At 41.7% G+C, this 16,714-nt stretch overlaps 1 protein-coding gene across 6 annotated transcripts; it reads left to right on the plus strand.

Moving 5' to 3' along the window:
* On the plus strand, positions 4,008–9,773 carry TCEAL2 (transcription elongation factor A like 2). 6 transcript variants are annotated; one of them, XM_021079388.1, is made up of 5 exons: positions 4,008–4,131; positions 7,048–7,221; positions 8,409–8,479; positions 8,829–9,129; positions 9,199–9,773. In XM_021079388.1, the coding sequence occupies exons 4-5, from the start codon at positions 8,856–8,858 to the stop codon at positions 9,603–9,605; spliced, it is 681 nt and encodes a 226-aa protein (XP_020935047.1). In that variant the 5' UTR covers positions 4,008–4,131; positions 7,048–7,221; positions 8,409–8,479; positions 8,829–8,855; the 3' UTR covers positions 9,606–9,773.

The raw sequence follows: 16,714 nt of genomic DNA on the forward strand, positions 1-16,714 counted from the left end.
AACTGAGGGACAGTGAGAATAAAGATTTGGCACATTTAGGGAGCAGCACAGCTTAAATTTGTATTCAGTACCTTATGCTCCAGAGTCTGGAAAAATGCCAAGATTTGTTAAGTATCAAGGGTGTTCTTGAGAGTTCCCATCGTGGCTCAGCGGCAATGAACCAGACTAGTATCCGTGAGGATGTAAATTCTATCCCTAGCCTTGCTCAGTGGGTTAAGGATCCCATGTTGCTGTGGCTGTGGTGTAGGCTAGCAGCTACAGCTCTGATTTGACCCCTAGTCTGGGAACTTCCATATGCCATGGGTGCAGCCCTAAACAATAAATAAATAAATAAATAAATAAATAAATAAATAAAGCATTCTGCACAAACAAGCATACTTCAGAAGGTCATTAAAAGTAACAATCAGGGAGTTCCCATTGTGGCTCAATGGTTAAAAAACCAACAGTGTCTGTGAGGATGTGGGTTTGGTCCATGGCCTTGCTTAGTGGGTTGAAGATCCACTGTGGCTGTGGCTATGGTGTAGGTCGCAAATGCAGAGCTTCAGTTTAACCCCTAGCCCAGAAATGTCCGTATGCCACAGGTGTGGCTGTAAAAAGAAAAAAAAAATGTAATACTCAGTATGTTAATATATCATAGACAATATCTGGATCTAGTGAAAGAAAGGTGGTTTGTGACCATTGTGAGAGTACACTACAGAATCCACAGTGCAGTGGGAAAATGAGTCTGTTGGAAGCAAAGAATGTTAACAGGGAATGCAGAAAATGCTCACTGGAACTTTGTCTTTAAAGAGGGAGAGAGAAAAAGAGACAGACAGATATTGGAGGTGGGGGGGGAGGGTTATCCTGTGGCTGAATGAGCATGAGGAATTGAGAATTTTTTAATCTTCAATACCTTGAAACTTGATTAAGTTTAAAAGTTAAAGATGTAAAAGAGCTATCTCTTCTCAGATTTAATCCTTGAATTTTCCCATATATTCATTTCCCCTGTTACCCTCCTATTTCCAATGTAGATTTAATGCAATGCCTCCAATGGAACAGTATGGGATTTAACAATATATATTCAGTTATGAGTAAATAGAAGGAAGAATACTTTTGTGTCCAAGAAATGGTAGTAATTTGTGGATTTTTTTCCCACAGAGAGGCAGCAAATTGCTGAAGTCCTGGTGCAGTGTGGTTGGATGACGCCTGATCTGAGGACCCCTGCCCTGGTGATTATGGGGTGGGTCCAGGATTCTCCTTTAAATATATGAACATGCCAAGCAGTCCAGGAGCAGCAGTTAGGCAAACACGGCACCTTGCTGCCCTGGCACCATCTCTCACTGAGCTCACCAAGTGAGTCAAAGGCAAGCCTGTCTTCCCAGCATAGCGACCTGGTTTAGTATCTGCTCTGAAGCACTATGTGGAACAATTCTTAAGGGTTTCTGAATCACCCCAAAAAGTAGAGAATCTATGCTCACAAACCTTTGAGCTTAAGACAAATCAGAGAGATAGTTGCTCCCTTTATCTGGATACCTGTATTCTTATTATGAGAAAAAAGTGAGAAATGATTTATAACTTCTAAAACTGCTACCAATGGAAAGTGATTTCTCTGATAATTTAGAAAAAAAAGAAAAATAATCACTGGGCCAGTTCCATAGGGTTTACAAAAGAAAAGCATCACCCCATCTTATTTTATTTCATATACTTCCCCATCCCACTTTTTAAGTCTATGTTATTTCCTCAAGAATAATGTGTGCAATGTGACCCAGAAAGAAGAGACTTTGCAGAGGAGCACTACGATAGAACACTGGGGACCAGGCATACTGTAGGATCTTGGGTAAATAATTTCCCCAGTGCTGGTTGTTTTTGGACGACACCTCTCAGATAGATGTAGGGGTTAAAGAGATCCCATCTGGGAAAGCGCGTATGATAAAATGTCATAAAACTAAATATATACACAAATATGAGCACATGTAAAATGGTGAAATCTGAAGGCCAGTGGGTTAATCTGCCATCAAGAAATTAGTCAGTATTCAATCTAAGAAAGAAATGGAAAATATAATTTGCACCAACCTGAGAATTACAACCCAGGAGGCACTCCTTCAGAAAGCTCTGGGTACTATTCCCAAGAGGTAAAGGGGAAGAACAGTATATGTGATTTTAGAGAAGGGCTGGATACAATCAAGCATACAACTTGGTGTGCAAGAAACAGATATCTTAGTTCACAGTTTTAGGGCTTTTCTAGGTATGAAAAGATGCAAGAAACTGGGTACAAAAATTTTTCCCTGAAAATCTTAACTACCCAAAAGCCTGTTCTGCCACTTTTCCCAGAACATAGAGTGCCTCATTCCTGATTTCCACCGTGAACTACTTTCAGGGTATGTTGAAGTTTAGAGACATAGAACGTACTGGTGCTCAATCTACTTTAGTTGGCAGTGCACTCTCATGGTCATAAATTTGAGCAAGGTTTTGGAAAGCATTTCATGACCATTTTGTCCCACGGTGCTAGGAATGCTAATTCCCAGGTCAGGCCAGGAATTTCTTGACAGGCCACCCAATGTGCTATTACTGGACTAGGTTTATCAACAATTTCCAAAAGTCTCTAGACCACCTGTCTTACTAGTCTGTTATGGTCTAGGAAACTACTCCCTTTTATCACTTCTTCCCATATTGATTGATTGATTGATTGATTGATTGATTAATCTCATATAGAACTACATATTTGGTCAATTGTTTCAAGTCACCTAGTCTTCATTATTTTTATTGGAGACTCAGTCACACATTTGGTAATGCAACAACGATTTTGAAAAGTAGGCAGGATACGAGTAATATATCCAGTGACATTAATAAGATCAAAAGTAAGTATGTAAGCTAAGAACTTCCATTAGGTGCAGCCCTATATCTCCCCAGGTTGTCTGACCACTGTTCTGCACCAATCACTGTCTTTGAGGGAAATGACATGGTGACATTGTACACAAAGTTCACCAAAGATGTTTGCACATACAAGTTGAGTGGTGAATCATCATCACCCTTTACAGGATTGAGAAAGGAATGTTATCTTCTAAGGAGTTACAGGGCTGGCATCAGATAAAGAAAAATTGTTCTTGTGGTTAAGTAGGTATTTCTGCCATTGGGGAGATGTGGTCAATGCATAATACAGATGCACAATGCACACTAGAGGGGAGGAAGGAGGCCCAAACAAGCAGAGAAAAATTGTATGTTTAAATTTATCTTGTCTTACTTTAAAATATGAATTTTATTTTGTCATATCAATGTCAATTTTCTATTTGTGATATTTTACTGTAGCTACACAAGTTGCCATAGAGGGAAAATGAGTAAGGGGCATAAGACGTCTCTCTATTGTTTTTCCACAACTATAGGTAAATCTACAATAGTCTAAAGAAAGTTTTAAAAAAGACATGGCTGTTCTCAACCAGAATACTAATACAAACTCATCCAATTGAATACTTATTATGAGCCAGGCACTGGGGCAGGTGGCTTTACACAAATTGCTTCCTGATTTGCCCTTAACATAAGGGTTGCCTATTGACCTGGCATCCATATAGTTTAACACTTGTCCAAAAATCTTCATTGTTAAACAATGTATTATTATTTTTGATATTTACATTAAAGTATTACTGAGTCCAAATTCATACCACTTGCCACATGACAGACCAATAAATTGAGAGACAAGGTGTTGGGGCAAAGAAAATCGACTTTATTTGGAAAGCAAGCAAGATGAGAAGATGGCGGAGTAATATCCTAAAGAACATCTTAATTTGGGGTCAAATTCAAGCTTCTTTTAGGCTAGTGAAGGGGACAGCAGGAGGAGGTGAGGTCAGGAGGTGAGGAATAGCCTCAAGCAGCGAGGCACCAGTGGTCTGAGAGAGGTTGCGAAAATTCTTGGTTCTTGGTCAGTTGACTCCCATTGACGTTAATCTGGTCTGGTCAAGATGTTCCTGCAAAAATAGATAAGAGAAATGTTAATTTTTTTTGTTCTTATTTCCTTATCACCTCAGGGAAGGCAGAGCTTCTTCAAAATGGGGCTATCACGTACACCCTAAGCTGCAGGCAAAATTCCTTCAATAATTAATGTGCTTATGCGCAGCGCTAACATGACGAAGCAAAGGCAACTAACACCAGAAGACAAAGGTAAGAACTAAACTAGGTTCAATATGGAGTCATAGTTGTTCTTCCCTGTTGCAAAAGCCAGAATGGGTTTAGTAGACTGTTTACTGTATTAATTTCCTAATGCTTCAGTAACAAATAATCATAAAGTTGAAGGCTTAAAACAATACACATTTCTTCTCTTACAGCTGTGGATGTTAAAAGCCCCAAATCAGTTTTACTGGGCTAGGATCAAGTTTATGGGTAGGGCTGGGCTCCCCCTGGAGGCTTTAGGGGAGAATCCATTTTCTTGCCTTTTCCAGCTTCTAAGCTTCATTCCTTGCATTCCTTGGCTCATGGCTCCTGCCTTCATCTTCAAAGCCAGCAGCTTAGCTTGCTTGCTTGCTTGCTTGCTTGCTTTCTCTCTTTCTTTTTTTTTTGGCACCCGCAGCATATGGAAGTTCCCAGCCAGGAATTGAATCCAAGTTGCGGCTGAGACCACACCAGATCCTTAGCCCACTGTGCCACAGCAGGAACTCCAAGCAGCTTAGGATCTAGCTTCAGTTGTTAGGTTGCCTTCTTCTGTAGTAAAATCTCCCTCTGTCTCCTTCTTATAAGGACATTTATAATCATATTTAAAGCCTACTTGGATAATCTGGGATATTCTCTTCTCAAAATCTTTAATCATCTTTGAAAAGTCTCTTTCCTAATGTCACATAAGTAATACATCCTCTTCAAGGACAACATGCAGGGTACTCAGTATTAAAATGAGGTAAACTCTCATAGCAGCAGCTAGAGAACCAGTCCCTTTTTGTCTTGACTGGTAGTGAGAAAAGCACTTGATGCTGCTAGCTCTGCTATTTCATGTGATTAGCTAGTTGGACCATGATCATGCTAAGGATATCCAAAATGCATGAAAGTTGGAGTTCCCATCATGGCGCAGCAGAAACGAATCTGACTAGAAACCATGAAGTCTTGGGTTTGATCCCTGGCCTCGCTCAGTGGTTAAGGATCTGGTGTTGCTGTGAGCTGTGATGTAGGTCGCAGACAATGGCTTGGATCTGATGTTGCTGTGGCTGTGGCTTAGGCCAGCAGCTGTAGCTCCGATTTGACCCCTAGCCTGGGAACCTCCATGTGCCACTAGTACAGCTCTAAAAAGCAAAATAAATAAATAAAAAACCCAAAAACAAAAAAAGCATGAAAGTGTATATGAAATATGTGAGGGAAGTACAAGCTGAGTCGTGCCGCTGTGGAGCATGAACATCCTTGGTAGAGTGGTTTTATCATTCATTATACAGTGCAAATCTACATCTATATTTTATTGTTGGAAATGATTCTTCAATCTCTGAACAAGAAACTTATGAGTATATTGAATGAAAAATTAGTAACAACTTTTGTTTCCTTAAGAAAGTTGGTGATAAACATTTAACTCCCACAAAATGTTTGCTGACATTTACTATGCACTAAGGGGGCTGTAGTGATACTATTGACTTCCAGAAAACTCAAATCAACCTGCTAAAAGAAATTTCCATCTACTTTAGAAGGTAGTAGTTATTTTAAGAAGAATGTCAATTAAGTACATACAGATGCAGAAGTTGTGTTGCCTCCTCATTCTATGAATGATATTTCTAATTTAGAATGAATTCTTTTTCTTCAAATTTTGAATCCCAAGTTTTTGTGTGCAGGTTCAAAAATAGGAGTAATAGCTCTTTTTATTTATTTTATGGTTGCACCAGAGGCATATGGAGGTTCCTAGGCCAGGCCAGGGGTCCAATTGGAGCCGTAGCCACTGGTCTAAGCTACAGCTACAGCAACATGAGATCCAAGCCAGGTCTGTGACCTACACCAAGCTTCATAGCAACGCAGGATCCTTAACCCAATGAGCGAGGCCAAGGATTGAACCCGAGTCCTCATGGACACTAGTCAGGTTCATTAACCACTGAGCCATGACGGGAACTCCCAATAGCTTTTAATATGTTGGCTCCATTAGCAAAGAAACTTTAATAGAGGCAAATATTGACAATAGTTTAAAATTGGCATCATCAGATGATTAAAACAAAATCAGTTAATACTAAGAGTGATTTGATATTACTTCCCCCATCGAATTAATGGAATAATAATAATAATACATTTTTTGGAAGTTCATTCTCATGAAAGGACATATTTAGGCTTGTTATTAATGGCATTGTGGATTAAATTCAATATTAAGGATAAAATTAAATTCAATATTAAGGATAAAATTACTTGTTACGTCAAGTTAATGTTAATGAGAATACATATTTTGGTGGAACAAAACGTTGTAGGAAAATAAATGTTTTGTCTAATTAAGAAACATATGCATAAGAAATATAATTAGAGGAGTTCCCATTGTGGCTCTGTAGGTTAAGAACCTAACATAATGTCTGAGAGGATGTGGGTTCCATCCCTGGCCTTGCTTGGTGAGTTAAGGACTCTGTTGCTACAAGCTGTGGTGTAGGCTGTATATGTGGCTCCAATCCAATGTTGCTTGTGGCTGTGGCTAGGCCAGTAGCTGCAGCTCTGATTTGACTCCTAGCCTGGGAATTTCCATATACTACAGTTGCAGTCATAAAAAGAAAAAAAAAAGGAATATAATTAGAAGTAGTTGTGTCGCATTCATAATAATTGTGTAAAAAGATGTGGTATTTTGCAAATCAAAATAGAAATAGTGGCATCCCATATTTATACACTCAGACACCTGTATACCCGTGTGTGTGTGTGTGTGTGTGTGTGTGTGTGTGTGTGACTACACTGTAGCAGCTACTGTACTGGGAGTTTTGTAGTCTTGGGTCAGGTGGTGGTTTCACAAATGTGAAAGAAAAAAAAAGAAAGGGGAAGGAAGAGAAGGAAGAGGGGCAAACATGGGTTATGAGATGAATCTGTGCACCTGCGATCCACTTAAATTATTTTAAATCTTCCTTTTTTTCTTTTTTAAATTTTTAGCTGTCTGACAATCTCTAGATGACAACAGGTTAAATGTTGGAGTGCAAGTTTCCAGTGTGGAGAGAAGTGAACAGAGAAGGCAAGAAGGGAGTTGGTGAAATCAGTTTGGAGTACATGGATTTTGAGGTCTCTTGGAGACCCCAAGCAGTGGTGTCCAACAGACAGCTGGCAAAGGTCTGAGGCTCAGAGGAGGGAATAACGTGGATCTGTAGATTTGGGAATCATCTGTGTTTAGAGGGAAATGAACAGAGATCACCCAGGGAAAGAGAACAAACACGTGGGCTGAGAAGAAGGTGGCAGCGCAACTTCCTGGTGGACACCACCACCAGGGCTGTGGAGTCAGGCAGAGCTGGTCTTGAAAGCAAGCGGGCTATAGGTCTCGGTGTGGAATGTTCTTGTCAAAGTCAGGTACCTATCAGCTGTCACAACTGGCGATAATGGGCATCTCAGAGGGATGCTGAGCAAGAACCTGAGATGCTCCACGTAAGGCACCTGCAGTCAGGAAGCTGCCCCCATCCTGGTCTGTGGGTAACTCCTCCAAGAGCCCATCCTACCACCCCTCGGTCAGCAGCTGTCTGGTCCCCTGGAGATAGGGGTGAGGGGGCAGGGCGGGGGGGGGGCAGGGCATCCGAGCTTGGGTGACGCGGTGCTCACGTGACCGGCTGGGCGCCTATGTGGGCAGCAGCCCCCGCGCCCGCCCACCCTCCCTGTGGTGCCGTCCCACGCCATCCGCTCCGGTCGCCCGCGCAGAACCAGCTCCCCAAGCCGCCCGGGCGGCGGGCAAGGGGCGAGCGGGCTTAGGCGAGCCCGAGGAGGCGCAGGCCTGGCCCGGGCCCCGCGGGTCAGTGTGAAGGTAGGCGATGCTGCTGGCCGCGGGCGGGGGTTGTGGCGGATGGGACTAGGATCCTGGAGCAGCGGTGAGGGTGGGGGAGAGGGGAAGGGGTCCGGAGATGGGTGAGTAGCGGCACGGGGCGTGGCGTGGCGTGGGCATGTGGGGCCGGAGGATCCAGCATTTGGCACCACCGCCTCCTCGACTCCCCTTCTCTGGGCCCTCCATCAGTTTTCTGGCCTGAAATGGAGGGGGCGGGGGAGGAGTGTGACCCTGAAACGTAGGCAAATTCTGGAAATAACCCCTTTTTTAACCTTCTGTGCCCAGGAGGAAGGGGTGGGGGCGGAGCAGGTTGCCTGCAGGTGAGGGAGACCCAGAGACCTTAACAATTTTGAAAGCATCCTGGCCTGGTGTCTGAGGCCTGAAAGAGAGATGTGGCCACTGAGGTGCAAGGTCTTGGAAGGTAGAGTTGGAAATGTTGGAATAGCAGGGCTCACCAGCCATCCAGCCATGGTCTCCTGTCTGTCTGCAGGTCTGTGAGGCTGTTACCAGCACTGTGCTGGGCTACAAAAAAGGAGAGGAGCCTGTCCAGAATCCCCACAGGTCAGTGAAGCACTGGACAGGGTCACAGTAGGGTCCAGAGGAGGACACCACCTGGGCAGAATTGGGGACCCCGCTGTCCACTTCCCAAAACATCTTCACACACTCTGCCATGCTGAGCAAACGTTGGGGGAAAATGGCAGGGCCTGCAACAGAAATGATTGGCTCCTGTGTGTGGGAGGAATGGTGGGGTAAAGGGTGGGCAGAAGGCACACTAGGAGGGCTGGGCCAGGTCTGGGGATCCCAGAAAGGAGCAAGAAGCAACTCCTACCATCCAGACCTGCTGTCCACCCCCAGCCCTCAGTCTCCATTGTCTCCTCTTTGTCTTCTCTTCCCCCTGCCCCACCCCCAGGACAGGAGAAGGAGGGAACATCTCAACATGGAAAAACTCTGCAATGAAAATGAAGGAAAGCCTGAGAACCATGGAAAGATGGAAGAGGAAGAAGAGCCACTGGATGCGGGAAAGCCAGGAGTAGCTTGTGCCGTGGCAGACAAAGAAAAGTTAGAAAACAAGGGAAGGACAGATCACAGGGGAAAGCCAGAAGATGAGGAAGTTCTAAAGGATAAGGAAAAGCCAGAGAGTGAGGCAAAGCCCAAAGAAGGAAAGCCAGAGAGCCAGGGAAAGCCAGTGGGCGAGGGCAAACCAAAAGAAGGAAAAGCAGAGAGTGAGGCAAAGCCAGAGAGCCAGGGAAAGCCAGTGGGCGAGGGCAAACCAAAAGAAGGAAAAGCAGAGAGTGAGGCAAAGCCAGAGAGCCAGAGAAAGCCAGTGAGTGAGGGCAAGCCCAAAGAAGAAAAGCCAGCCAGCGAGCCAATGGCTGCAGGAAAGCGCCCAGCTGGGGATGATATACCCAGGAAGGCCAAAAGAAAAACCAACAAGGGGCTGGCTCAGTGTCTCAAGGAATACAAGGAGGCCATACACGATATGCATTTGAGCAATGAGGAGATGATAAGAGAATTTGACGAGATGGCCAGAGTGGAGGATGAGGTGAAGAAAACCAGACAGAAATTGGGGGGTTTTATGTGGATGCAAAAAAGTTTACAGGACCCCTTCCACCCCAGGGGCCCAAGGGAACTCAGGGGTGGCTGCAGGGCCCCACAGAGGGGTTTTGAAGACATTCCTTTTGTGTAGTGCCCCTGGCAGGTCTTTATTAGGCCTTGTGCTTTAAGGTTTTGCTGATACTTTGCTCGAGGTGTCAATCTTGTTATCAACAATGTTTTTACCCATAGAGGATTTTCCCCCATGTGCATTACAAAGACGTTATGATTTTTGGAAAAATAAAGCAGCTTATGATATCATCTATAGAATTGATCCACTTTTGTAAAAAAAAGCAAATTTATATAGTGCATCTATGCACAGGAAAAATAGAAAATTTTGTTCACTAAATGGTTAACAATGATTTTTTGAGCTGTGAGATTGTGGGTGACTTCTTTGTTTTAGTTCTACTCATCTGTCTATTTTTTCCTAGAGAACATAGGTTATTTTCCTTATAAAGAAATACTGAAATAAAAAAAGAAGCAATACATAGAAAGCAATACAAAGAACTGTTTACTGAGTTTAGGAAAGCAGTGGAGACATTCAAAATTCTTATCAGAACTTAAAATATTATGTAAAATTCACATTACTTGTGGACTTGTATCTGGAGGAATCAAATTGGCAGTTATGACAGATCCATTGTTGTAAAGGACAGTCTTGTCATCTGTGAAACGGGGTAGTAATTGCCTTACAGAATTGAGGAATGGATTAGATGAGGTACTGAGTATGAAAGCCGTGTTAGGCTGACTTCTACATTTTCCCCTACACTAGCAGGACCAGGACCCCATCAGACACTGGGAGGAGGGTTGAGGTACATCTCACCAGTGCCCAGCAATAAGTCCAGGAAGCCAAAAGGTGGATAACACCTTCCACTGGGTATTGCCATGTCTGCTGGGCACTTATACCCCTTCTCATGAGTCCTGCATTCACTCACTCTTTTTTTTTTTCAGTGTCATTTACTGTTATTTTTAGGATGATTTTTCATAAATTCCACTTAGCTGTATGACAGAAATTGACACAACGTGGTAAATCAACTATACACTAATAAAAATAAAATTAAAAAAAAAAAACAAAAAAAAAACAACAAACAATCCTGAATGCTCTTAAAGGCCCTCACTACTGCTGATGAACTGGTACCAAGGTGACAAAGCCCAGTTGATTTCCTTGGATTTCTCAATGAGCCCCAAACCTGCCTCACCCCATTTCACCTATGGAAGTGAGATTAAAGCCATTTTCCTCACTTTATAGTTATACTTATCCAAGTTGTAACACCTCAGTGATGTTTCAGTCCCTAAGTGAAACAATCCTACAATCTTTTTTTTTTTTTTAATGGATACACTTGCAACATAGGGTGGTTCCCAGGCCAGAGGTTGAATCTTAGCTGCAGCTGTGACCTATGCTACAGCTGCAGCAACACCAGATCCTTTAACCCACTGTGCCAGGCCAGGGATCAAACCAGAAACTGGTGGTTCCACAGCAACCCAAGCCACTGCAGTCGAATTCTTAACCCACTGCACCACAGCAGGAACTCCTTTTTATTTTTTAACACCAAAACAACCCTTTTTGTGTTTGTTGCTTTCCAAGTTTGTTTTTGTGTACAGCCATCTTTCCACTAGATTCAGATATGCGAAGCTGGGATAAAATATGAGTGGCACATCCTGTGCTTTTCTCATGTGTCAGTGCCTTCTCTGATTCATTCTTCTTTCCTTAGAGGAAATTATCTCCTAGGAGACTCCTGCCTGGTCCTTCATTACAAGGTTAGCACACCTACCCACACTTGTGGTAGCGTTGCTACTCAAATGGTGGTCCATGGACTGGCTGCATCAGCATCACTGGGGAGATAGAAATGTGGAATCTCAGGTCCCCATTTCCAAGCCTACTGAATAAGAATCTTCATTCAAACGAGATCTGCAGGTGATTCCTGTGCACTTTAAAGTTTGCAAAGCACTTGTTTATAAGGGGACTCTCTTTAGCCTCCCACTCCCACCATTGTGGGAAATATGTGCCCAGAAGGATAAATGCTTGTGTTGCATAAGATACACCCCACAGATTATTATGTAGGCCTGTGTTTGTAAAACTGCAGTTCCACATCCCTGACATTAGTAGAAATGGAAACAAACTAAATGAGTCAATCCCTGCAATTTTTTTTAATGAAGTAGAGTAGAATAGCATTGGTTAGAGCCAAACAGTAAATATCAAATTATATTGCAGGTAGATAGGGTGAGTATTGTTTCGTGAAATTTGTATTTCAGTTATGTATATACGTGTGTTTGTACACCCTGAATTGTGTTGAAAAATAAATTTCTGATTGTGGGCTAAATTTTTAAAAAATTGCGAAACACTGTTTTGGGTTCTGCTTCTCAAAGCACAATTTGTCCTTTTCATTCTGGTACCTCTAATGCTTAGCACAGTGCTGATCAAGCAATAGGTTCTTAATAAATTTGCAAGTAATAATAGTTGAGTTAGGTGTTTGTACCCCAGATCATTCCTGGTTGAAATAAGTAACTGTGGACTCTACTTCTTTAGTGGGATTAATTGCAGTTCCAAATGAAACATCATGTGGAAGCATTTGTACCACAAATTTAACCCTTAGTCATTTTATTAATGTATGCATATTTTTAAATTTTGCAAACTTGCCACATGTTGGAATCACCAGAGGACTTTGTTGAAAATGTGAACTGACCCTCTCCCTCAGATCAAATGAGTGGAGTGCTAGAATCTCCATTTTTAACCAGCTTCCTAGGAGATTCTGATTCACACTAAAGGCTAATGTCCACTGACCTATATATTCATTAAGATTGCAGTCATAGTAAGTGTAAATCACCATAAAGTGAAAAGAGCAATGGCTATTTTGTGTGTAGGGAGGGAGCTAAAGGCCTGTGTAAGGTATAAAAGTTTGGGAGGATGAATCCATAATGGCAAGGATTAATATATCCACTGAAGAGAATCTGAAAGTGTCTTTAGAGCAAATCATGACTATAAACAAAGGCAAATGGAAGACATCTCATAGTATGGTGTATTTTCTTCTCCATATACTATGATAACTATGACAGCTAAACTGTTCCGTTGCTAAAGAAGACTCATGGGACCTCAAATGTCAATGCTTGCAAATCCGTAGATGGGCACAGGAAAAAAAAAAAAGAAATATGATACAGCAACAGCATTGAGAATATGCCCCACAGCCAAGAACTGTCTCATAGTCAGGGGCTAAAGTGTCCAGATATAAACCCCCATTCCTCTCCGTCTCTCTAAGAGCCCTGGCAATATGCACTTCTTCTTTTGGAACAGGAACCACAGATGCATGCACAGAATACCTTAGAACTAGAGAGCACAAAATGGGGTCTCAGCCCACAATTCTCATACAGTGATGGTTATATAGGCTTATTCTTGCTATGTAGCTGACTTCAACAGCAGGGCTCTTAATGGGAGGTTCACCAAGATCAGGAGCAAATGATCAACCTTTTTGTTACCAATAAACAAAGCTGATACGCTGGCACATACCACCCAAATTCCTTGGACCCATGGCTCTAAAACAACTCTTAGTATGTTTCATGCCCTTACCATGCAGTCAGTAACTCACAGGTGCACTTCTTACTTTAGTAGACCAGTTTAGGCAAATCCCAGTCCTGCTAGAATTAACCCTGTAAGAACAATATGTCTTTTTTTTTTTTTCGGGCCACACCCACTGCATATGAAAGTTCCCAGGCTAGGGGTCAATCAGAGCTACAGCTGCCAGCCTACACCACAACCACAGCAATGCCAGATCCGAGCCATATCTGTGACCTATACCACAGCTCACAGCAACGCTGGATCCTTAACCCACTGAGCGAGGCCAGGGATCGACCCCGAAACTTCATGCTTCCTAGTCGGATTCGTTTCCGCTGTGCCACGACAGGAACTCCAACAAAATGCCTTTTACCCCTCTCCTTACAATGTAATAAAAGCTGAATAGGGGGACCCTTTCCCACTGCAGGCACAATTCCCAGTGAGTATTACTAACACGGCCATCACTTATTTCCTAGAAATCTCTCCATCTTCCCATTGGGATTCTTCCTTCACCCTGCTCTATATCCCAGGGAATCTGACTTGTATTAACTACATCAAAGAGCTCTCTTGTTCTGTGGCAGTCAATGATGGACAATGTGGTCAGGAAATTTTCTTCTCAGCTTATTCCCTGTGTTATCACCAGATGCTGAGTCTCTCCTCCAAAGTTTCCTGAAGGAATAGAAACAGTATCTCCAGCTTTCAGTAACCTCTCTTTCCCTTTGTCCTTCAGACCTAGATAACCCTACCATTACTAGCCATGGAGTATTGTACTATCCCTTGTGGTTCTCCAGTACCCTTCTCACATCTTTACACATTGACCTTTAAAAAAAATGCCTCTCAAATTTTCTAAAAATGGGTTCCCTGTTTCTTGTCATGCACATCTCAGATACAGTAATAGATACCAGAAGTTACCCCAGGAATTGAATTGCTAATTTAAGGAGAAAAAAATTACCTCCTTACGATTGGGGTCAGGAGAATGGAGGCAGGTGTTAGGAGAGGTTGCCTGGTACACAGCACGTAGTAGTATCACACTTACTCAAATTGACACCCCTGGTGTCATGGAATGATGTAAGGTGGCATCTAAAGTTTGGGGAATCAAGCTGCTGTGTCATTTAAGCATTATGTTGAAAATAATTATCCAAGAGGTTATGGAGTTTCCCGTGTTCATTTGATGGTCCTAAAGAGTATACATAGGAAAAAATAAATTGAAAACTATGAAAATAGAACACACACGTAAAGCTTACATGGCATGTTTGAAGAAGTTTTTCATCTTAGGGATGAGAAAAATGTTGAAGCCCAAGCTCAGGTCCTCATGGTGTCACTGAGTTCCATTGCCAATTAACTGCCCTAGCTGCTATGGATTTTACAACAAGGTAAGAACACTAGTAGGGAAGGAATGGAGCCCTGATATATGGGATGGGGGCATTTGTGCATACATGCTCTAAGACATTAAAAATGCATGGGTGAGAGGGTCATGAACATCCTTAAAGATTTCTGTGGGCCTGTGCTTTGTAGGATGGAGATGGTGGTGAAGAATGCTGCAGAGGTATTGAGTTACTACTTGATCTTAGTATGAATGAATGGATCCCAGAGTGGTGGAGGTCAGGTGACAGTGCTTAGTCACATGAAACACGTTGAGTGCAACTACTACAATGAGCCCTGGGGACAAAATGGTAATTAGATGATTTTTGACCCACAGGGATCAGTGGTGATGAATAATAAGAGCACTCTTAAAAATGAAATAATTGAGCAGCCTATAGAATTCTACCTGACATGTTCAGGCAGAAAAAAAATCTAGCGCTGCTAATTTCCTAATTCAAGTTGCTATAGTGGGGTTTTTCAACTTCTCACCTAACTGAGGGAAAGGCAAGTTACCTCTAAGTTAGGACCCTGCAGCCACTGGTGTGTACTATGAATTTTCCATAGTCTTTTCCAGCAGACACTTTTCAGGGTGACTGTGCACTAGGGCAATAAATATAAAAATCTTCTGGGAGTTATTAGCTAAAGGCTCTGAACTGGTGCTAATCTCTAGACTTAGGGGGAGAGAGAGGCAAAAAGACAATGCAGAAAAGATTGTGAGACTAATGGAATATGGTGGAAAAGAATTTAATGTATATGCAGTCGACCCTTGAACAACACAGGTTTGAACTGCTTGGGTCCACTTATATGTGGATTTTTTTCAATAAATATACAAAAATATACATGAATAACATTGTGTGTAAGACTTAATACTGATGTGAATTGCCTATTCTTATACAGGCAGAAGGTGAGTGATATAAAATTAATAATGTGTTAGTTATCTTACTGTTTTATAACTTCGCTTTCAAAGAATTACATAATCATATGGTATGCCTCTCTCTCTCTCCCCTTTCTCTCAACTGTGTATCAGCCTATCATCATCACAGGTAAGTATTTTTCTTTAATGTAACAAAATTTCCAATGCTATATCATGAATGTGAGTGTGATATTATGTGCCATAAAAGTTTTATAATTATTTATTCATTACAGTATTGGCTAGGCTACCATGAAGCAGTGGTATCCATCACACTAGACAACCATAAAGCAATCATATTGCTGCTTCTTCATTATCAATGCACAAATCCTTATACCTATAAATAAATATGAATTTCTTTTTCACATGATCTTTTAATTTTTAAAATAAATTTTATTTGAGTATAGTTGACTCACAAAGTTGTGTTAGTTTCAGGTGTACAGCAAAGTAAACCAGTTATACATATACATATATACATTCCTTTTTAGATTTTTCTCCCATATGGGTTATTACACACTATTGAGTAACTTTCCCTATGCTATACACTAGGTCCTTATTACCTATCTATTTTTTATATAGTAGTGTATACATGTCAGTCCCAACCCCCTAATTTATCCCTCCCCATGTTTCCCCTTTGGCAACCATAAATTTAAGTTTCAATGATCTTTTCATTTTTGATGTCTAGTGTTAGCAATACATATAACAGCTACATTATTTTGTATCATATAAGACAATATTGATGTAGGCATTGACAGACTATGTAAACAGATGAAGTAAATATACAGTGTCAATAAATACAGTACAGTGCTGTGCATGTATTTTCCTTATTCTTAATAACAGTTCCTTTTCTCTATCTTGCTTTATTGCAAGAGTACAGGATATAACACACAAAATATGTGTTAATCTACTGTTTACGTAATTGGTCAGGCTTCCAGTCATCAATAGGATGTTGGTAGTTAAGTTTAGGGGGAGGCCAAAAGGTATAATGGATTTTCAACTGTGTAAGGAGTCAGTACCACTAACCCCTGCATTGTTCAAGGGTCAAGTGATTAACCAAAGTCTCAGAAGAAGAAGAGAAAGAAAATTGTGATGAAACACTGCAAAGAAATAATGGAAGATTGATTTCTGGCATGGCAGCATGAGGAGCCCCACTGACTGTATCCTCAGTGAAAGTGGTAAAAAATATATTTTACAAAAGAAAGTCAGTCATTAAATTCCTAATGGTCTTAAGGACAAAAATCACATGAAGAAACATCTGTTCAAGAAAATCTATAAAAATTCAGTAAGAAAGTTGAGTGCCTGTAATATTTGAACCAAGATTGCTTCCTCCCCACTTTCCAAGCTCCATTCCATACTGCTGTAGCCAAAACACAGGGTTCCCTCTCCC

The sequence above is a fragment of the Sus scrofa genome, chromosome X (genome assembly GCF_000003025.6).
Source record: "Sus scrofa isolate TJ Tabasco breed Duroc chromosome X, Sscrofa11.1, whole genome shotgun sequence".
NCBI lineage: Eukaryota > Metazoa > Chordata > Mammalia > Artiodactyla > Suidae > Sus > Sus scrofa.

What these genes read in the sequence shown, in the direction of transcription:
- TCEAL2 (XM_013990946.2), top strand. Translation starts at nt 7,081, where the DNA reads ATGTTGGAGTGCAAGTTTCCAGTGTGGAGAGAAGTGAACAGAGAAGGC. An exon ending in CCAACAGACAGCTGGCAAAG is followed by an intron (nt 7,222 to 8,408) that starts GTCTGAGGCTCA and finishes GTCTGTCTGCAG; the next exon opens with GTCTGTGAGGCTGTTACCAG. An exon ending in CCTGTCCAGAATCCCCACAG is followed by an intron (nt 8,480 to 8,833) that starts GTCAGTGAAGCA and finishes CCCCCAGGACAG; the next exon opens with GAGAAGGAGGGAACATCTCA.